The following is a 23,466-nucleotide window of genomic DNA, read 5'->3' as shown; positions in this document are numbered from 1 at the left end:
TATGTTGACAGACCAGCTCTAATTTCGACATTAATATATGCCAATGAGGCTGTTGGTCTTCATGAACCTTTAAGTTCTTGTATTCTCAAAGAAACAGGAAACCTCAGGAGCACGTTAAAGGCCCAGCAAGCTCAACCCCAATTTTCTAACTACTTCAATTTCTTCTTTTTCAAAATACATGTAGCAATCCATTAAACTCATTTCTGCCAATCATACTTTTTAGTTCAATTAACTTAGTTAACACAATGTCTGAACTCTTGTATAAAGTAGCTCTAACTGAAAGGCATTATTTATTACTAACTTCTACAACATGCTACAGAGTTTTTGAATTGGTCAGTTAATACAAATTTATCAAATCCCCTCTAACTTCTATTGTCATCTTCAAAAAGGGAAAAACAAAAAGGTTCAGCTCATTTCCCTTCCCTACGATTCAAGTAGATACAAACTGAAAATCTGAATTGCTCGGCAATACAACTTTACTGAAATCATCAAACATTTGAATCGATCTTGTGTGAAACAGGTTTTAACAGCAGCAGCATTGGCTCAAGTGAATCATATAAAGCATTTGGTATATTTAAGGGTTCGGGGAAGGGGGAGAAAATGAGAGAATGAGTTCTTCTCAGTTGCTATTCATTTCAGTTTGGCTGTTCTATTCAGCATATAAATGGCCTTGTATAAAGAGTTTTAAATTTCATTAACATTTCAGTTTGATCACGAGAAATATTACACCCTGCTTTTTCACACATCCAGCGAGAATGAAATCCATGCATTTATATACATAAATAATGCTGTCCTTAAAGCACATTATTTGGAAAGCTATCTATCCAATTAAAAATACAAGATAGCTGTTTTATAGATTAATTTTAAAATAAATAAAAAGTGGCACTGTTTCAGATGAGCACTTAAATGCCGTGGCTAGAGTCCAGAAGCTGGGTTTTCTGCCACTCGCTCACTCCCTGATTCCCCAAAGAACATAACACAAGAACAAAAGAAATAGAAGCAGGAGTCGGCCATTTGGCCCCTCGAGCCTGCTCCACCATTCAATATCATGGCTGATCTTGGCTTCAGCTCCATTTCGCTGCCCACTCCCCATAACCCTCGACTCCCCACACTTAAAGGCCAAGTCAGGAATTTCATAGAATACTCTCCATTTGTCTGAGTGGGTGCAGGTGCAACAGCACTCAAGAAGCATAACACCATCCAAGTCAAAATAGTCCGCTTGATCGGCACCTCATCCATTAGCTTAAACATCCACCAGTCGCACACTGTGGCTGCAGTGTGTAGTATCTACAGGATGCAACTCCCCAAGGCATCTTTGGTAGTGCCTCCCAATCCTGCATCCTCCATCACTGAAGAATCAGGATAGCAGGTGCATGGGAACACAATCTCATCCAAGATTCTCTCTCAAGTCACACAATTCAGATTACATTCATTAAGAACTTAAGAATTAAGAGCAGGAGTACGCCATTTGGCACTGCGAGCATGTTCCACCATTCAATAATTCATGGCTGATCTTCTTCCTCAACTCCACTTTCCTGCACGATCCCTATATCCCTCGATTCCCTTAATATTCAAAAATCTAGCGATCTCTGTCTTGAATATACTCAACAGCTGAGCATCCACAGCCCAAAGATTCACCACCCTGTGTGAAAAAGTTTCTCCTCATCTCAGCCCTAAATGGCCAACCCCTTATTCAGTGACTGTGACCCCTAGTTCTAGACTACCCAGCCAGGGAAAACATCCTCCCTGCATTTACCCTTTTAAGAATTTTCTATGTTTCAATGAGATCACCTCTCATTCTTCTAAACTCTAGAAAATATAGGCCTCGTCTACTCAATCTCTCCTCATAGGACAAACCCACCATCCCATCAGTCTGGTGAACCTTCATTACACTCCCTCTATGACGAGTATATCCTTCCGAAGGTAAGACCACCAAAACTGTACACAAAACTCCAGGGTGCAGTCTCACCAGGGCCCTATATAATTGCAGTAAGATGTCTTTACTCTTATACTCAAATCCTCTTGTAATAATAGCTAACATACCATTTGCTTTCTTAATTGTTTGCTGTACCTGCATGTTAACTTTTAGTGATCCGTGCACAAGGTCACCCAGGTCCCTCTGAACACCAACATTTCCCAATCTCTCACCATTTAAAAAATACTCTGCTTTTCTATGTTTCCTACCAAAGTGGATAACTTCACATTTCTCCACATTATATTCCATTTACCATGTTCTTACCCACTCACTCAGCCTGTCTATATCCCCTTGAAACCTCTTTGCATCCTCCTCACAACTTACATTCCCACCTAACTTGGATATATTACATTTGGTTCCCTCATTCAAATCATTGATATAGATTGTGAATAGCTGGGGCCCAAGCCCCGATCCTCGCGACACCCCACTAGTTACAGCCTGCCAACCCGAAAATGACCCGTTTATTCCCAATCTCTGTTTTCTGTCCGTTAGCTAATCCTCAATCCATGCAAGCATACTTTAACCCCAATCCCACGAGCCCTAATTCTGTTTCGTAACATTTAAATGTGAATCACTAACATGCATTTATACAGCATCTTTAAAGCAGAAGTTGTCCCAAAGTGCTGAAAGGAGAGAGACGCTGATCATTAATAGTAGTAGAACAGATGACCAAAGCATGGCCAAGATCAGCAATTCATATGGAAACACAAACACAAAAGGAAGCCATTGTTGCCAATATCGCCTATACCATTTCTCACTCCACACTTGGGCTCTCTACTCAATTCCCACTTTCCAGAACCCTTCAATATTTTCCTGCTTCAAGTGTTCATCAAACTCCCTCTTAAAAGCGGTGATTGAACCAAGTTCAACAACCACTTGTGGTATTATATTCTAATAGTTTAAGAGTTTATTGAAAAAAATTCCACGAGCCTCCAGCAATATTAATTTTTTGACCCCTTGTTAACAACTCGCCATGCATAATTTTGAACCCTTCTGCAAGTTCGCATAACATTCTCCACTCTGGTGAGCAAAGGCCTGGCTTTGAAGTTTCTAATAATATCCTCTCATCCTGGTATCATCTCAGTGAATAGAACCCACACGGTTTTGATGAGGCTTTTAAAAAAAGCAGTCTTTTGCTTCGTTTACCTTATGTTGTTGCTCCATTATCCCCAGCCTTGGTTGCTCTGATGTTTTTCGTAGCATGACAACCATCTCAAAAGGATTTCTCCCCATATATGCCACAGAACACTGCAGAGCCAGAGCAGCATAAATGATTGTTGGCAACCAACAAATTATCTGCAGCCATTGGCTACAGTGTAATGTCAAAATTGTAATACCTTGACCTCGAACATTCCAAACAATGAAGTAATCTTAAAATATTTTAATTTTCCATAACCAAGTTCTTATCTCTTCATCTAATGGCAATCGTTGCCTCACTATGTTCTCTAGGTTCAAAAGGAACTCTCCTATTTCCTCCACTGTCTATGCCTGACGTACATAAACCAAAAGTTTTTATATAATGATGTTATGTAATTTAGCAACAGGACACCCATAGATTCATACACTGAGCCCAATTGCAGCAATATCCCTCAATATAAAGAGACCAGAAGTCATTCTTCCATTCCTCTTATGCTTCAGCGAGATTATCGCGAGTGGCTGAGCAATTAGAAGATGGCGGGTATGCCAGGGAACTGTGGATCCCACACAAAATGTCAGCTTATTTCACCTTGCATGTTATATTAGCAACATGGCTGAACTGCAATCTAGCAAAATAAAGAGCGTACTTTCTAGAATACAGCCCTTGAGCTATTTTGCTGAAGTAGTACACAGGGTTACGGGGCCCAAGTTTCGAGCCGCGCCTAGAACGGCGCAGTCCCGACCTGGACGCCCGTTTTTCGCGCCACAAAGTGCGCTTAAAAAAAAAAACTCCAGATTCTCGAGCTCCATGCAGGTCCTCTGGCCCTCAGCGCAGCGCAGCACGAGCTGTAGGGGGCGGAGCCAGGTCCCTGCGCTGAAAACAGTGCCGGGACCTCTGCACATGCGCGCTACAGTGGGCGCGCAAGTGCAGTAACTCCAGGCGCCCGAAACTATGTGGGAGGGGCCCGAAGCACGCAGCCCCTAGCCCTGGCCGAATGGCCTCACTGGGGCTGCGTGAATAAGGCTCCTCCCACGGCCAGCTCCTGCTTCCTCCCGACCCGACTCAACCCCCGCCTCCAGACCAGACCTGACACACCCCCCCACCCCCACCCCCACCCCCCGGCCCCGACTCCCGCTTCCTCCCCCCGCCCCCTGACCGGACCCGACTCCCGCTCCCCCCCTCCCTGCCTCCGGACCGGACCCGACTCCCGCTTCCCCCCACCTCGACTATTTGATTGATTTATTGGTTGATTTATTGATGTATTTATCATTTATTATTGATGATGGCTCTTTATTTATAAAACTGAAGTGTTTAATGTTTGTAAACTTCCCTTTAAACCCCCCCCCCATTCCCTACGCCTGATTTGTAACCTACACCTGATTTTCTAAAGTGTAGACAAGGTTTTTGAGCGTACAAAAATCTTCACTTACTCCATTCTAAGTTAGTTTGGAGTAACTTTTCACTGCCGAAACTTTGAAAACAGGCGTAAGTGGCTGGACATGCCCCCTTTTGAAAAAAAAATTCTGTTCCAAAGTGAAACTGTTCTAACTGACTAGAACTGGAGCAAACTAAATGTCGAGAATTCCGATTTCTAAGATACTCCGTTCTACACCAGTTGCTCCTAAAAATCAGGAGCAAATCATGTGGAAACTTGGGGCCAAAGAGTCTGGCATTTCATGAGTGCATTGCTTGGAATCCTTGTTGTGCCAAAGTTTTGTCTGTGTACAAATACTGCTCAACCACACCAGCTCTTGCTCTCTGTTCTGCTGTGAGGAAGCAGTAAACATGGTCCCCATAACAACCGAAAAAAATAAATGAGGCAGTTGACCGCCCTGCATCAGCCTCGGAAACCTGAGGCTAATGGGAAAAAGGGATCATATATAGATTTTAAATAAATTCATTTAACCAGCAAGTAGGATTCGCACCACATCCAAGCTAAAATATTTTACTCTTGAAGACGTAAGGATACAAATTCAGTTTGTTTTCAAATCCACAGTAAGAGTTTTTGCACCTTTTACTACTGTCTCAAAGCATTTAGGAAAATATTGAGATTAAATACCAAATAAGCCTTCAATTAATCAAGCATAACAGTTTTTTTTAAGAATGGTCACGCAAGAAAAAAAAACGACCCTTGATTTTTTCGAAGTTGAAAGCAGTTACAATAGTGATCAAATAATCATTCTCCTGGTGTATCAACATGTTAAAATTAAAAACAGATAGCTTAACTCGTAACTCGGGGGTATATATCCAGCAGCACTATGCATCAACGGGAAGCACGACTCACCTGCAACGCACTGTTGAGAAAGCAACTGTTCTGCCCAGGCTCATTCATCAGTCCCTTACTTGCCGCAATAGAAGTTGTGCTACGTGGCATAAACATCCCCTGGAGATTACTGTTCGGTGTGAAATAATTCTTCCTCCAGGACATCTTGGCTGAAATCTCTTAAGACTTTGATAGTAAGTGTTTTATAGCAGAACTGTTGTATTTTTTGACATTTAACCCAAAGGGCAAATCATCTCACATCAGATTGCAGAAAACAAACTTAATGTTGATCAGGCTGTCCCACAAGAGGCTATTATAAATCACAACAGGGAACAGACGCTTAGCGATCATTCCTTGAAATTCCATTACGAGACTATAGCTCAAAACCTATGTTCAAGCCAATGCTTCCTTTTGTTAAGCACAAGTTTTAAAATAGTGTCTCGTGTAGCTTCTATCCGTCTGGGAGTAATTTATTACAACTCTCTGTGCAACGAGCTGTTGCTTGAAGTCTTGAATCCAGCCGCAGTGTTTTAGACTCACAGAACAGGAATTCGACTTTCACAACACCAGAAGCAGAATTTCTTTGCTCACACCCTTTAAACAGATATTCCCATCACTTGGCAATAATTGAAAGCCCAAAGAGAGTCATAATTATAGGTAACTCAAATTTCAGTACACAGTTCTTCAAATATTCTACAGCCGTCACCAGCAAGAAGATCTTTTTAAAAATGCAAACACGTCAGCTTCTGCCAGAGCACTTTTGTCAAGCGTTGCGTCATGTATTCCTTATTTGTTCAGTGTTCTGTCAAACATTATGGCTCGCCTTTGATTAAGCTTCCTTGATAAGATGGCTATGAACTCATTGTTTTGAACCTGCAGCCACAAGCTCCAGAATGGAGCTTAATCCTTTTCTAGATCATTAAATTAATCAAACATTTGAAGCTTATACGGGCCATGTCTGCACACTTTGACCATATTCTCTCTTATCCAGGAGTCAGCTGAATTGTTCAGATCACCTACGATCCATCTGACAAAAATCTGAAAACAAAGAAAAAAACAATTAGATTGTTCCATATTGGACATGTTCCTAGCTCAGTGCTGGCAAAATATGATTTACTTTAACTTCAGCAGTTTGTACACACACTGTACCACCGTGTATACTTTCACACTACATACAACTATTTACACTGCGCTGTAGTGTCCATAAGGTATGTCATGCCATTACAAAACACAAAATCCATTAACACAAAAACCCATTGAATTGCTTACTGGGACAATAGTAATTCATCTATCCAATGAAAGAAATGCAGTGTATTACTCACACTTCCTTGAAGCATGTCAGCCTCCACTGCAAACAATTAAACCTTTAAATATCGATGACTCAAACACCAGCCGATAGACAGCAAGTCACACCACAACGAGGTCATCAGTCAGAATATTTGACTACACCAGTTATAATGTGTGTGTGTGTGTGTGAACATACGACTGTGAACGCTTGCCCAAAGCACAGAAAACACTGAGCAACACCAGATGAAACTTGTAGCACGGGAAAGAGAACACCATTTTAAATATCAAAGCAAACAAAAATAATTGCCATCAATTTCAACATTTTGGTGAGCACTGATGAAACACGGCATTGATTGCAAGGAGTCAGAAACCGACAGTGAGTGCGAGAGAGCTCAACAAGGGTCGTTGTTAATCTCCATATTGCAGCAACTGCGTCATTTTAAACACGCATGTCAGTTCAGCTTCCTTACATTGTTAGCTCAGTAACTTCTCCCAGCCATCTACCCTGATGTTTCTGGGCTAGCTAAAACTAGATGAAACAAAACAATGTTCTTAAAAACAACATTTTAAAAGTAGAGTCAGGCATGCTAATTCTAACCAGTCTGATCCTGATAAATTCAGACTTTGTTGCGCTGAAGTTATCCAATAATTTAAATTAAGTAATGTAAATAACATAGCAAAATGGGAATTTTGCGCTTAAAAAATGACATCGCACAATTTGAATGATGCAACTATGAATTAAGATCAGACTGCACCATGTGATTTATCTTTTACTGAGGTTGGCAATGCAAATCCTTTGATTACTGTTGCAAAAATTGGATAAACACGTACAGTATTTTGGTCCTGAAGGCTGACATTGGCATTGTAACTTAATCCAAGTTAAAAAAAACTCTTTCACAGATCAAGTACCACAGGATCAGACTTCAGTGCATTGCTGAGAACTTTACTCAATCTGTTCTCCATTTTTCACTGACTCGAGCATAATTATTTTAAAATTAATATTCTCAGTATGTACCCATCTTTGTAGCAGTGGAGGAGAGTGTGGTGTAGTCTTTTCCATTAGCTAGGTCAGGAATGTGCACTATGTTCTGTTACTGTACACCTAAATGGACAATACCACGAAGTTTCTCACAAATGCCTTGTATGTAGCTATCTAACTCCGTCTTCCTAAATGATCACAGTAGCTGAAATTGCTCCTCTGAAACCAGGTTTCGTAGACTTAAAGCTGGCTACATGAAAGCAATTAGCCAGGAGAGACTATTACCAAACCGGATGCAATTCCCCCCAGGAAGTTTGGTCAGCGAGAAAGAAGTTTATCTTTACATACAATAATTATAAAGAGACTGCTCTTTTGTCTACACATTAGACTTTAAAATTTATCATATTTCAACTTTACTTCACAGCTAACATTAATACAATGCTTTAAACGAGATCATTTACAGCAGGAGGAGGAACAGGAGGCCATTCAGCCCCTCGAGCCCGTCCTGCTATTCAATTAGATCACGGCTGATGTACATCAACTCCATTTACCCACCTTTTCTCCAAATTCCTTGATAATGTTACCTAATAAAAATCTATCATTTCAGTCTTGAAAATTTCAATTAATCCAGTATATACAGCCTTTTTTGAGTTTTCCAAAATATTACTGTACTTTTATTCCTCAATTTAAAATTTAGATAAAGCACCTGTGGAAAGTGTCAGCCCAACAAATGGTAAGCAGGCTGAGCCATGAGCTGGAAAAGTACCAACTTGTGCACGAACGTCATCCAACACTCCTGTAGCTTGATTTTCTTTCAAAACTAGTTCTCAGGGTGTGGGCGCTGCTGGCAAAGCAGCATTTATTGTCCATCCCTAGTTGCTCAAGGTGGTGGTGAGTTTTATTCTTGAAGCGCTGCAGTCCGTGTAGTGAAGGTGCTTCACAATACTGTGCAGACACAATGTTTCGTGCCCTTCCATTCCAGGAAGGTCAAGAAAAGGAGAACCAGTAGTTCTTGGTTCTCTGTGGCTGAAGTTCAAAAAATGTAGTTCTTTGCTTCCAGCATGACATCACTAGCACTACTCCAGATTTATCAAGTCCTCCCTTTTACTCTTCACAATCGATCTTATTGATGTCTCACACATTGCACCTTGGATCTTCACTTTGGTTTCTCTCTACATATTTCAAAAGTACCTCCACAGTGTAAGCTTAACCCGTCCGTGCAATGGTGCAGTTTTCCCCTACTCGCGTTGACTCCCCCCTCAATCAAATGGAAAGGTAAAGCAGGCAAGAACTCCACCACAAATTGAGCTGAATGAAGAAAGTCATGGAGAAAAGGCCATTTAACTATAAAAGCTTATATTTCTAATACTGTAACTTGCCTTTCTCAGTATTCAACTGCATTTTAAACATTGATTGTCTCCATCCGGCAGATTATGCCCAAAGTAGTGAAGGATGAGGGGCCATTAGAAGCAGAATGTCCTTTTGCCTGCGAGCAATGTCACAGGAGATCAACTAGTAAAGTATTAAAAATCAACTAGGCCAGTATTAAAAATGTATGTTTTAAAAAAAATATCAACTACCCAAGACTCCAAATCCACTGGATATGTTTTTTTTAAAAAGCAGGAATAGACTTAATTTGTTGTGTTACAAAACTTGACAGAAAATCCCATGAGAAGAATGTTTTTGAATGCAATGATTTGATGCTCCAAGTCCAATATCCTGCACAGCTGCAGTAAAATTACAGTCGGCAACCCAAAGCTCTTGCAAGACTCGAGCAGCAAATCGCACAAATCATGCATACTCTACAAAGAGCCACAATTACAATTTCAAAAGCCATTTTAAATTGTTAATGTTTAATGCAGCAGATGGAAGTCAAAATCTGTACTCTAACTTCCAGTTAACTGCAGGTCAAGTGGTTTGCTGAATTATTCAAAGAGCTGGCACAGGAACGATGGGCCGAATGGCTTCCTTCTGTGCTCTTTGATTCTCGTAGCTGTAGTAATAAAATAGAGCACTCGAGTGTCAGGTGTCATAGAATGGAAAGCTTAAATGCAAATTAACGCTGTGGTTACACTTCAAGTACCAGATGGAGAGTGCAGTTGGTAAGCAGCACCGCGTTACACTGCTCTGCTCACAATTCAATGTTTAAGCAAAGCGGAGCTCTACACATCATCCTCCTCACTGTTGTCTGAAGATTTAATACGAGTTATGAGGCAATTCTCCTGTCATCGTTTCACCGAGAAACCTCAAGCTAGTGCTGTACAAGAAGTCTGAACTTTCTATACCAGACACAATTGCACTGAATTCTTTGCTAAGATGAAATCACCTTCTCACTTCCAATGAATTCAATTTTCATTCAGACCGAATGCCTTAAACTGTAAATCATACGACTAATTTTGTATTGAAGCACTATCAAAACCATGCTAAATCAGACATCTCGTTAACTAGCCCTCAAAATTCACTCACTCTGAATTAATCTGTTTTGCTGGTTTTCAGACCGGCCACAACAGCAGATGACACATGCATGCTTTAACATGTGAACAAAATTGTTTTAAAAGAGTGAGAGAGCAATCCCCAGCCCAGGTTTGGGTTTCAAACACATCCCTCCCTCGAACATATCAGGAACAGGTTGCTCAATTGGTCATCCATGTTACTGATATTTGTGGTATTTTGCTATGTGCAAAATGATTGCCATTTTCTTCTACATAGTAACAGCAAGTACCTTTCAAAGTAATCCACTGTATATGATGCCCCGAGGGATATGATAAGGCACTGTATAAATGCAAGTTTGTTCGTTCTGCTGTGATGCTTTCTGAACCTTAAGTTGGAATTCTGTCTTGAAATCACTCCTAGATATCTACAGTTTTTCAAGGTAAAATATTATAATCTCAAATATTTTGGATAAAATTGAGCTTGCAAAGTTTACAAAATGTCTTTGTTGGATAATAATGAGTTAAAAATTACAAACCTGTTCCCACCTCCCAGCACTTAACTTCTTTTAATTGTTCTGGTCATTTGGGTGTACATTAAAAATCCCACAGCCAGCACTATTTCAAGATGAATAGGGAATTGTTTCATTGTCCTGCCTCAACCATCAAAACAGATTCACTGGTCCTTTACCTCAATACATTCATGGGACCTTGCCATTTGTATAATGGAGATAGTGTTTACTCACATAATAGTAACTGCACTTCAAACTAATTCACTGCATAAAGCTGCTCTTATTTTGATCAGACACGTAGGGCCCAAATTGGCCCAGGAGTTGCTCCGGTTTTTTTTGGAGCAACTTGATTTTTCTGGAGTATCTTAAAAATCCCCATTCTGCACATTTAATTTGCGCCAGTGTAAGTGAGTTAGTTAGGATTTTTTTAAAGTTTCGGTTTTTTTCCCCCCAAAAGGGGGCGTTACCAGCCATTTTGGCCATTTAAGCCAGTTTGGACAACTAATAGTTGCTCCAAACTGACTTAGGCCAGCATATGTGGCCACTTGCGGCGAGTTAAGAAATCAGTGCAGGTTATACATTCTAAAGCACCAAGACTGACAAAGCACTAAACAAAGCACAAAAAGCATCCAATAACAAATAAAAAATAGAAGAAAGTGGAGAAGACCTGCACCTAAAACATCAAGACTTAAAATTTTAAGGAACGATTAAAAGAAAATAAAGGAACTCTGCAAACACACAATCACAGTAGTTTAAACAACACAAGCAGCTACTTACGTGTACAGGGCTTTTTTCATGTCACTCATTAGTTTGCACATTTTTACAGGTCTCCTTCACAATCATTTTTTTAACCTGTACAGGGATCTCCCTTAAATAAATTAAGCCAAGCAATGTTTCCATTCTCTCTTAGAAATTGGCTCCAAAGGCTGTATGCCAGGATACTCCCAAAAGGTGTGTAAAATAGCAACAACTTCCCCATATTTTTGCCAGAAAAAAGTTAGCACAGCAGGTTTCCATCTGTTCAAAAGCTCACAGGCCGATGCGGGAGACCATTTCAATAGCTCACGGGCTGGTCCAGACCACCAATCGGCCAGGGATCGGGGCGGCAAACATCGGGTCATCCCTTCGGCCAGGGATCGGGGCAGCGAACATCGGGTCGTCCCTTCGGCCAGGGATAGGGGCGGCAATTATCTGGTCCCGCTCTCAGCCTGCAGGACGTACTGGGACAGCGAGGACTTACTGCGCATGCGCGCAGATTCCACTGCGCATGCGGACAGCGGCCAGCACTGTTTTCGGCGCAGGGCTGTAGCTCCGCCCCCCCCACTCCACTATATACGCCGTGCAAGAACCCGGGACACACAGCAGAGCGGCCAGAATCGTGAGTACGTTTTTTGGCACCGTTTTGAGCGCACAAAGTCGGCACATCTCAGGGGAGTGTGCCAGAAAAGGGGGTTGGGGAAATTTGGGCCCCGTAGGTGTTGCCATCTGAAAGCTAAACAGGACATTTTATTTTATTTAAAGACTGGAGGGCCAGAAACCTGTTTCGATCGAGGTCTTAGACCACTGCTAGTCTTCGTATGGCTAGCAAACATACTGTTCTAAGGTCAGCTGCGCATTTGCTCGTTTTGACATCTTGTACATTTCCAACTGTAGCATAATGACAAATTTCCACTGATGTTAGTGTGTTTCAGAATTGTGCACTGGCCAAATTGTCACAGCCAATTTGCACTCGTATGAAATGGCAAAACCCACAGGTGCGGCTTGTTTACAAAATCAGCTAGCTGCGGTCTACAACTAAATGCACAAGCCCTGCATTTAAACAGCACTTCCATGCCCCAGGTTGAAATCTAATTGCAGTTTACTAAAAACTTTAAGTTTAAGACATAATAGGGTGCTACAGAAATGCATGGTCATTATTTTCTTCCAGTTGAGATCATTGGATACGGATTAGGAGCGGGAACACTGGCTGTGCTCTTTTTAGCCTGAATTTATGAAAGCCAATTCTCGTGTCCCAGCTGAAAGCAACTCACCAAAAACCAGACCGGGAGTGTAAGCCATTCCCCTTTGTGAAATGATGCTGAGTAGTACACAGCACAATGTATTTACCAACTGGTGAGCTGGATTTCTCCAGTACCATCTTATTACATTCCAAATTGACAATCACACAAGAATGTGACGTCACAGGAAAGAAGTGAAGTGATTGGTTGGTGAGTTTCTCGCTCTTTTCTGAGTCATTGGTTTCAATTAAGAGCTGGGATTAAAAACAAAACTTAATTAACTAAATACATTAGAGATGGCAGGACAGGCGATGTGTTTCTGCTGCTGCATGTGGGAGCTGGTTGACTCCAGTGAGGTCCACGGCAACCACATCTGCAGCACGAAGAACTTCACAGCTCCGTGTTGATGAGCTGGAGTCCGAGCTGCAGACACATCAGGGAGGGGGAGAGTTACCTGGACGCTGCGTTCCAGGAGGCAGTCACACCCTTCAGATTAATTAATTCAAATTTGGTCCGTTGTCAGGGACAGGAGTGTGTGACTACGAGTGAGGAAGGTATGGGGACTCTGGATGGAGTGATGGAGAAGCCTCAGCCCTTGCCAACAGGCTCGAGGCTCTTACACCCTGTGTGGACGAGAGCAGAGACTGCAGGGAGGATGAGCAAACTGACCACAGCACCGTGGTACAGGGGGCCATTCAAGTGGCAGGAATAAAAAGAAACGTAGTACTGGTAGGGGACAATATTAGGGGGATAGATAGGGTTCTCTGCAGTCGAGAACGTGAGTCCCAAAGGTTGTGTTGCCTGCCCGGTGCCAGGGTTAAGGACATCTCTTCAGGGCTGGAGAGGAACTTGGAGAAGGAGGGGGAAGATCCAGTTGTCGTGGTCCACGTGGGTACCAACGACATAGGTAGGACAAAGAAAAAAGGTTCTGCTGAGGGAGTATGAGCAGCGAGGGGCTAAATTAAAAAGGAGAACTACAAAAGGTAATAATCTCTGGATTACTACCTGATCCACGAACAAATTTGCATAGGTAAATATGATCAGAGTTAAACTCAAAGGCTCAATGACTGGTGTGGGAAATGGGTACTGGTTTGTGGGACACTGGCACCAGTACTGGAATAAAAAGGAAGCTGTTCCGTTGTCACGGACTCCACTTAGATCATGCTGGGACTAGGGGCCTGGCGAATCGAATAACTAGGGCTGTAGAGGGGGCTTTAAACTAATTAGTGGGGGGGGCCGCGTTCAGGCGAGCGAAAATTTAAAAAGTCAAAGAATAAGGAGAAGGCAATAGAGCAGGGTAACGCTGGGGGAAAATTAAAACCAGAGCGTGACAGGAAGGGACAGAATTTATAAACATAAAAGTGAATCAGAAATTGCAGTCGAATCACGAAAAAAAATGGTAAAAAAAAATGTTTAACTCTGAATGCCCGCAGCATTCATAACAAAATAGATGAGTTGATGGCACAAATAGATACAAATGGGTATGATTTAATAGCCATTACGGAGACGTGGTTGCAAAGCGAGCACGGCTGGGAACGAAATATTCTGGGGTATTTGATAATTCGGAAGGACAGACAGAAAGGAAAAGGAGGTGGGGTAGCTCTGTTAATAAAGGGTGAGATCAGTGCGTTAATGAAAAACGATATTGGTTCAGAAGATCAAGATGTTGAATCAGAATGGGTGGAGATAAGGAATAATAAGGGGAAAAACAACCAATCGAGCTTAGTTAATTGGCCAGCTAGTAAAAACTGGTTCCCTGAACAGGCCAGTGGTGAGTCAGCTCGAAACATGATAAAAAGAGAGGGCTTTGTGCAGACCTGCACGGAGTGCAGCAGCAACAGAGTGCCAAGGTAGGAGTTTGGCAAGTGGGAGCAGGAGATGTTGTTTTGTCTTGTTTTCCCCACCAGTGCTGACTCCCCGACCTGGGAGGAAAAGAAAACTAAGTGTGATGTCACAGTCAAGAGGGTAAGTGATTGGTGAGTAGTTTTTTTCCCCCTTATCTTGTCAGTAAGAAACCTTTGGCATTGTTGCCAAATTAGGTTATTTTAAGGGTTAAGTCATGGTAGGAGAGCCCAGACCTGAGTCATGCTCCTCCTGTGCCATGTGGGAAATCAAGGACGCTTCCAGTGTCCCTGACGACTATGTGTGCAGGAAGTATATCCAGCTGCAGCTCCTGTTAGACTGCACGATGGCACTGGAGCTGCGGATGGATTCACTCTGGAGCATGCGCGATGCTGAGGATGCCGTGGATAGCACGTTCAGTGAGTTGTTTACACCGCAGGTAAAGGTTACAAAGGCAGATAGGGAACGGCAGGGCAGGAATAGGAGTAGGAAGGCAGTGCAGGAGTCCCCTGCGGTCATCTCCCTCCAAAACAGATATACTGCTTTGGATATTGTTGGGGGAGATGGCTCACAGGGGGAGGCAGCAAGCAGCCAAGTTCATGGCACCATGGGTGGCTCTGCTGCACAGGAGGGCAGGAAAAAGAGTGGGAGAGCGTGATCGGGGATTCAATTGTAAGGGGGATAGATAGGTGTTTCTGCTGTTGCAACCGAGACTCCAGGATGGTATGTTGCCTCCCTGGTGCAAGGGTCAAGGATGTCTCGGAGCAGCTGCAGGGCATTCTGGAGGGGGAGGGTGAACAGCCAGTCGTCGTGGTGGTGGTGCATATAGGTACCAACGATATAGGTAAAAAGTGGGATGAGGTCCAACAAGCTGAATTTAGAGAGCTAGGAGTTAAATTAAAAAGTAGGACCTCAAAAGGTAGTAATCTCAGGATTGCTACCAGTGCCATGTGCTAATCAGAGTAGAAATAGCAGGATAGCTAAGATGAATACGTGGCTTGAGGAGTGGTGCAAAAGGGAGGGATTCAAATTCCTGGGACATTGGAACCGGTTCGGGGGGAGGTGGGACCAGTACAAACCGGACGGTCTGCACCTAGGGGGAGTGCTGTTGGGGAGGGATTAAACTAATATGGCAGGGGGATGGGAACCTGTACAGGGAGACAGAGGGAAATAAAATGGGGGCAGAAGCAAAAGATAGAAAGGAGAGTAGTAAAAGTGGAGGGCAGAGAAACCCAAGGCAAAAAACAAAAAGGGTCACATTACAGCAAAATTCTAAAGGGACAAAAAGAGTATTAAAAAGACAAGCCTGAAGGCTCTGTGCCTCAATGCGAGGAGTATTCGTAATAATGTGGATGAATAAACTGCGCAGGCAGCTATTAACGATTATGATATAATTGGGATTACGGAGACACCGCTCCAGGGTAACCAAAGCTGGGAATTCAACATCCAGGAAGGATAGACAGAAAGGAAAAGGAGGTGGAGCAGCGTTGCTAGTTAAAGAGGAAATTAACGGAATAGTAAGAAAGGACATTAGCTTGGATGATGTGGAATCTGTATGGACAAGTCCCCTGGACCTGATGGCTTGCATTCTAGGGTCCTAAAAGTAGTGGCCACAGAGATGGGAGATGCATTGGTTGTAATCTACCAAAACTCCCTGGATTCTGGGGAGGTCCCAACAGATTGGAAAACCGCAAATGTAACGCCCCCATTTAAAAAAGGAGGCAGATCGAAAGCAGGAAACTATAACCCGGTTAGTCGAACATCTGTCACTGGGAAAATGCTGGAGTCCATTATTAAGGAAGCAGTAGCAGGACATTTGGAAAAGCATAATTCAATCAAACAGAGGCAGCATAGTTTTATGAAAGGGAAATCATGTATGACAAATTTTCTGGAGTTCTTTGAGGATGTAACAAGCAGGGTGGATAAGGGGGAACCAGAGGCTGTGGTGTATTTGGATTTCCAGAAGGCATTCAATAAAGTGCCACATAAAAGGTTACTGCACAAGATAAAAGTTCACAGGGTTGAGGGTAATATATTAGCATGGATAGAGGATTGGCTAACTAACAGAAAACAGAGAGTCAGGATAAACGGGTCATTTTCCGGTTGGCAAACCGTAATTAGAGGGGTGCTTCAGGGATCGGTGCTGGGGCCTCAACTATTTACAATCTAGATTAATGATTTGGATGAAGGGACCGAGTGTAATGTAGCCAAGTTTGCTGATGATACAAAGATGGGTGGGAAAGCAAATTGTGAGGAGGACACAAAAAATCTGCAAAGGGATATAGACAGACCAACTGAGTGGGCAAAAATTTGGCAGATGGAGTATAATGTAGGAAAACGTGAGATTATCCACTTTGGCAGGAAAAATAGAAAAGCAACTTATAATTTAAAAGGAGAAAAATTGCAAAGTGCTTCAGTACTGAGGGACCTGGGGGTCCTTGTGCATGAAACACAAAAAGTTAGTATGCAGGTACAGCAAGTAATCAGGAAGGCCTTTATTGCAAGGGGGAATAGAGTATAAAAGCAGAAAAGTCCTTCCAGAACTGTACAGCTACACCTGGAGTACTGCATGCAGTTTTGATCTCCATATTTCAGGAAGGATATACTTGCATTGGAGGCTGTTCACTAGTTTGATTCCAGAGATGATGGGGTTGACTTGTGAAGATAGGTTGAGGCTATATTCATTGGAATGCAGAAGAATGAGAGGTGATCGTATCGAAATATATAAAATAATGAGGGCTCGATAAGGTGGATGCAGAGAGGATATTTCCACTCATAGGGGAAATTAAAACTCGGGGACACAGTCTCAGAATAAGAGCAGTCCATTTAAAACTGAGATGAGGAGGAATTTCTTCTGAGGGTTGTAATTCTGTGGAATTGTCTGCCCCAGAGAGCTGTGGAGGCTGGGTCACTGAATATATTTAAGGTGGAGATACAGAATTTTGAGCGACAAGAGAATAAAGAGTTTATGGGGAGCGGGCAGGGAAGTGGAACATGATCAGATCATCTATGATTTTATTTAATGGTGGAGCAGCCTTGAGGGGCCAAATGGCCTACCCCGGCTCCTATTTCTTATGTTTCTATTGTTATCTCGGTGGATGTATGTACTGTAGTAGACAACAACTTGCATTAAATAGGACCATCAGTAAGAAATGCCCCAAAGTGCTTCAAAGGCATATATATTCAGCATGGACTGAAAATTTGCTCAAATATATGGGTTTAAAGGCGTGTCTAAAAGGAGGAAAGGGAGAGGCAGAGTAGTTTATGGAGGAAATTCCAGAAAATGGGGCCATGGCACCTATTTTTTTTTAAATCCCTCAATAAAACCATTATATTAAAAAAAGAAGATTATCTGCCCATTTATCTCAATGTTGCTTCTGGGACCTTACAGCGCGTGTATGTTGGCTGCCGTATCTCCCTACATTAAACAGAAGTGGATAAATACTTGGAAGGGGGAAATTTGCAGGACTATGGGGAAAGAACAAGGAAAAGGGACAGCTCTTTCAAAGATCCGGCAAAGGCACGATGGGCCAAATGACCCCCTTTTGTGGTGTATCATTCAATGATTACAACACTGCCGATGTTGCAGCTGAGTTTCGTTCTGATGAAAGTGGCCACACAGAACACTACCCTAAAACAATGCAAACCATACATCTTTTCTTGCTTTGTATTCTTCCCCAATGGCAGACTCAGAATGGCAGCGAATGGCTCCATGTATGTCAGTTGCCGTCAGGTACCTCACCCAATTGGCTCTTCTTCATGCCTGAGCCTCGAGAGTGAGTGATGACAGGATATTCAATTATGGGAATGGCATTGTGATACAATCCCATACTGTTCTAACTTCATGTTCACAAAGCAAACAGCTTCCATCAGCACTCGCTCAAATGTCCAGGAACCTTGGCCAATTTGCACCTCCCTCGCCCAGGAGGGCCGGGCCAATTGTAACAAGATAAAGTACCAACCAACTGAGCTCAGCAGAAACCAGTAGCCAAAACGACAACCTTGTGGTCAGTCGTATGCTATCTTACCAACATCGGGAGAGCTGTTCTACTTTTCAATATTTCAACAGGGATTTAGCTTTTTTCCTCTGGGGGAAATGACTACTATTTAAAGCATTAGCAGGTGCTGCATTAACATTTCTGAGGAGTACAATTTACCATTACACTGATGACTTTAGTTCATCAGCTTAATATCTGAAGGGCTAAAACAATCAAATAAGCACTCTGGACAAATCCCTGATGAGTAATGATTAGTCACTAGCCCTCGATTTCACCCATCTCATTGGCAGACATACCACCTGATGGAAGGTAAACGTGATTTAATACAATAAGCCAAATTGTTAAATGTAATTCCATAATAGTAAGCCACATTTTTAATTCAAGTATAGTAGAAATTTGGGCAGTGTATATACTTTCTAAAATTAAACAGACTTGCAAAATAAAGCCTGTATTCCCATTCCACTAATGAATCAAGTTCTTCATCTTGTCAGTTTAAACACAAATTTAGCCATTTCATTGGATAGCACTTCTTCGTTAATCTGGCATTACAGAATAAACTAAAAACTCTACAAGCCACTCTTGTGTAAGAGAAGGCTCCAGCTTGGAGCACTTAAATCTCAATACAACAGGGAGAGCAAAGGCGAGAAGGTAATATCTGCAAGCTAACTTTATGGGCCCAAGTTTCCACACAATAAAAAACGGGCGCCCCTCCGAGCTGGGCGCCTGTTTTTCACGCCTAAAAAAAAACCTCGCAATTCTGGAGCGTTCTGCAGCTTCATGTCTGCCTGGCGCAGCGCCCGGGGGGGCGGAGCCTACACTCGCGCCGATTTTGTAAGTGGGAGGGGGCGGGTACGATATAAATTAGTTTTTTTTCCTGCCGGCAACGCTGCGCGTTCGCGCATGCTCAGTGTGAAAAAAACATTGGCACTCGGCCATTTTTGTAGTTCTTTGCAGCTGTTTAATTTTTGAATATTTTTTTTTAATAAAAGCACATTGCCATCAGCACTTGCAGCCTTCTCACTGTCTCCTCCTCCTCTTTCCCCCCCCTCCCTGGAAGAACGGGCGCCTCCTCCTCCCCCCCCCCCCCCCGCGGGAAAGAACGGGCGCCTCCGACCCGCCCCCCCGCGGGAAGAACGGGCGCCTCCCACCGCGCGGGAAGAACGGGCGCCTTCCCCCCCCCCCCCGCGGGAAATAACGGGCTCCTCCTCTCCCCCCCACCGTGGGAAGAACGGGCGCCTCAGGCTGACTGCAGCACTCTCCGTGCCTGAAGCACTTTCACACAGGTAGGCAGATGGTTTATTTAATCTTTTCTTTGCTTATAAATGTTTATTAAGGTTGGATTTATTTGTATAATATTTGTAGAAGTATAAATAAGGATTTATTGTAGAATTTAATGAGTTCCCTTCCCCCCCCCCCCTCCCCTCCCCTCGTTCTGGACGCCTAATTTGTAACCTGCGCCTGATTTTTTAATGTGTAGAACAGGTTTTTTCAGTTCTACAAAAATCTTCACTTGCTCCATTCTAACTTAGTTTGGAGTACGTTTTCACTCTGGAAACTTTGAAATCAGGCGTCAGTGGCCAGACACGCCCCCTTTTGAAGAAAAAATTCTGTTCCAAAGTAGAACTGTTCTACCTGACTAGAACTGCAGAAAAACAAAATGTGGAGAATTGCGATTTCTAAGATAGACTGTTCTCCACCAGTTGCTCCTAAAAATCAGGCGCAAATCATGTGGAAACTTGGGCCCATAATCTCTTCCACCTGCAGGTGCTCAACTCTGATGTATTGACGTTTGTGTGCTACTATAAATATTAAATGCAACATATCAAAAAATAAGAGTTTAAATGCATTTCTCCACATCTCCAGGCTCCCCAATCCAAATTCGTCAGAAATATTTTTCCCAATCCACTACATTAGTCCTATGTACCTTCAGTTCAAACCTTTTTAGCCAAATATTTACAATACACGCCCTGGGCACATCAAATTGGATTGTTGCACTGGTTGTATGAACACGATGCCTGAGGGAATACACTAAGGGAGAGTCCCACCAAATCACTAACTATGTCTCTGCACAACACTCGCAGTTACCATAGAAACAAACCTGCAAAGCCAAAGCACATGATTACAGCAGGGACTTGTTCCCGACACCCATCATGGAGCACCTCTCAAAAGAATAATACAGCAGCTATTGAAGGTTATCCAGACAGAACAGCTCAAACAGCAGATATACAGCACAAAGTTCTGGAGGATGTAGGGGTGGGATGCAGAGGTTTATTTTAAGAGTATTTTAAAATATCTCAAGAATTTAAAGTTAATGCAAGGCAGAGAGTTAATCACACAACAAAATTTCTGGCACAATCAGCAATCAAAGAAAACAAAATATTAAAATGTGCTCAGTTTATTTGTTTTTGAGTAATGACGTGCAATGCTAAGTTTACAACCTACCTGCAGCGACAATCAATTGAGATCTTTAGTGATGCTGGAATGTAATTAGCACAAAATGCATGGCTCTGTTAAATACTTAATGGAGCAGCAGTGACAACCCCACATGTTCCCACTCAGTTTGTTATTTTCAGTCAAACATTTCATTACTACAAAGGTGGTAGCTTATTAGCTAAATAACTATACCAAGTTTCCTGGAGTGATTAAAAACTACAATGTCCCATCCACTGCTACAACTCATTGGCCCCAAGTTTCCACACGCGGCGAAAAAGGAGCACCTCAGAGCTGGGCGCCTGTTTTTCGCGCCGAAAACGGCGCCTGGAAAAAAACGCGGTATTCTCGAGCTCCTTGGAGCTCGATGTCTGCTTGGCGCGGCGCACAGGGGGCAGAGCCTACCTCTCGCGCCGATTTTGTAAGTAGGATGGGGCGGGTACAATTTAAATGAGGCTTCTTGGTGCCGGCAACCCTGTGCGTGCGTGTTGGAGCGTTCGTGCAGTCTGAAGTAAACATTGGCACTCGGCCATTTTTAAAAGTGCTGCAGAAAAAGTGAAGATTTGTTTCTTGGACCTCTGCAAAGGCTTGCATTTTAATTTTTTGATATTTCTGTGTGTGAGGGAGTGCTTTTAGCAGCACTGCTGAATAAATCACTTGCTGAAATCAGTGAGTTCAGCTTTTCACTGCTAAACTTGCAGAACCGGTGCCTGCAAATTAAGGACTGTGTGTTTGGAGAAATAAAAGTGCCAATTCAACTTTGCAATGGATCAACTTCCACCAAGAACAAAGAATTTCTTGCATGAGGAAGCAAACCATTGCATAATATGTGGTGCACCCATTCTGCAAATTTATATATAAAGATGTCGATGTGGCTGCCTCTCCCTGTCCAAATGGCCTCAGTCAGTCCCCCTCACAGCTCGAAGGCTGCTGCTGCTCCCGACCAGCCACTGACGCCGCTGCAATCCCATGGCCGAATGGCCTCAAGTCCATCCGGGTGCTGCATCTTCGCGGGGAATGAAGGCCTGCCTCAAGCACCAAGGCTGCTTGCTGCCTGCCCCTGCCCCCGAGACCGACGCCACACCGCTGCCTCAAGCACTGAAGCTCAGCACCAAGGCTGCTTGCTGCCTGCCCCTGCCCCCGAGACCGACGCCACACCGCTGCCTGAAAGGCCTGCCTGAAGCACTTTCACACAGGTAGGAACATGGTTTATTTAATCTTTTCTTTGCTTATAAATTTTTATTCAGGTTGGATTTATTTGTATAATATTTGTTTAAGTATAACTAAGGATTGATTGTAGAATTTAATGACTTCCCTTTCCCCCCCTCACCTCGTTCCCGAAGCCGAATTTGTAACCTGCGCCTGATTTTTTAAAGTGTAGACAAGGTTTTTTCAAGCGTACAAAAATCTTCACTTGCTCCATTCTAAGTTAGTTTGGAGTACGTTTTCACTGTGGAAACTTTCAAATCAGGCGTCAGTGGCCGGACACGCCCCCTTTTGAAAAAAAATTCAGTTCCAAAGTGAAACTGTTCTACCTGACAAGAACTGCAGAAAACTAAATGTGGAGAATTCCGATTTCTAAGATACTCCGTTCTACACCAGTTGCTCCTAAAAATCAGGAGCAAATCATGTGGAAACTTGGGGCCATTAACCGGTGTTAATTGAACAAAACCTAGACATTATAAAGATATGCAACATGGATTGTGCTGCAGAACAAGTGCAATACAATTTGTTGGAGCAAATGTACACAAAACATGAAGGAAACACAAGTGCAGCAGAAGACACTTAATGAACTCCCGATACAAGTTACCCCTCTTATCACCCCTGCATACCCTCCATTTTAGCTGTGTAACAAGTTGGGATAATGTCGGTCAGGGGAACTGTGGAAATGTATTTTTATCTAAGCTGATACCATACGGTATTTGTGTGCCCTTTGCAATATATATATATAACAAAATGGAGTCCTGGCCCTTCCAGAACTTTCTGCATTTTAGCAGTCAGCTTGCATAAACAGCTAAACCTGGTTTGAGATGGCTGATGGCCATCAGACAGCTAGGAGACAAGTCATGCTGAGACAAGTACCCTCCCATGGTGCTCTCCTATTGTCTACACGACAAAAGTTCCATGTCACCCCACCCTTATCTTCTAGACTCAAACCACCAGCCATTATCTCTTGTAGAGACCTCATCCATTTGATGCAAACAGATAAACTGACTAGGAAACTGAACAATGCAAGACAGGTAATAGTTCATTACCTCACTCTCATGGAGTAATGGCCGGCTGGCCAACTAATAACCCTGACAAAAAGAAATATCTGGAAACCATGTCAGGACCAGGATATAGTAATTAACTCTATCTGTATTCACTGACTACGAGACAGAGCCAATACACAGGGAGAGGCCATAACTTGGGTTTTACTGTATAAATATCTTGTGAAACTGTACCATTGCGGAGGTGTTCACTTAGCCCTTGACTGAGTGTGACCTGCCCCTTGCTAGCAAGTAAATTAAAGAAACTTCTGCCGGAGCTGTAAGTGTCGGAGTCATTCTTTTCGGAGGTCGAGATTTCGACAGTTACTTCTTGGAGGTTCCACCGAGATGCATACTCTCTGTCCTG

At 42.9% G+C, this 23,466-nt stretch overlaps 1 protein-coding gene across 5 annotated transcripts in view; it reads right to left on the bottom strand.

Annotated features, from left to right (window-relative positions):
• The window catches only part of LOC139234820 (ubiquitin carboxyl-terminal hydrolase 54-like), a 141,063-nt gene that overhangs the window by 79,955 nt on the left and 37,642 nt on the right, over window positions 1–23,466 (bottom strand). For all 5 annotated transcript variants that reach the window (XM_070865522.1, XM_070865526.1, XM_070865525.1 and 2 more), the window contains one exon: window positions 5,398–6,414. In XM_070865522.1, the coding sequence (XP_070721623.1) occupies window positions 5,398–5,541 (144 nt within the window). In that variant the 5' untranslated portion in view covers window positions 5,542–6,414. The remainder of the gene's footprint in view (window positions 1–5,397; window positions 6,415–23,466) is intronic.

Source organism: Pristiophorus japonicus, chromosome 22 (genome assembly GCF_044704955.1).
Source record: "Pristiophorus japonicus isolate sPriJap1 chromosome 22, sPriJap1.hap1, whole genome shotgun sequence".
NCBI classification, from domain to species: Eukaryota; Metazoa; Chordata; class Chondrichthyes; family Pristiophoridae; genus Pristiophorus; species Pristiophorus japonicus.
This window is presented reverse-complemented; position numbering and strand designations above follow the sequence as displayed.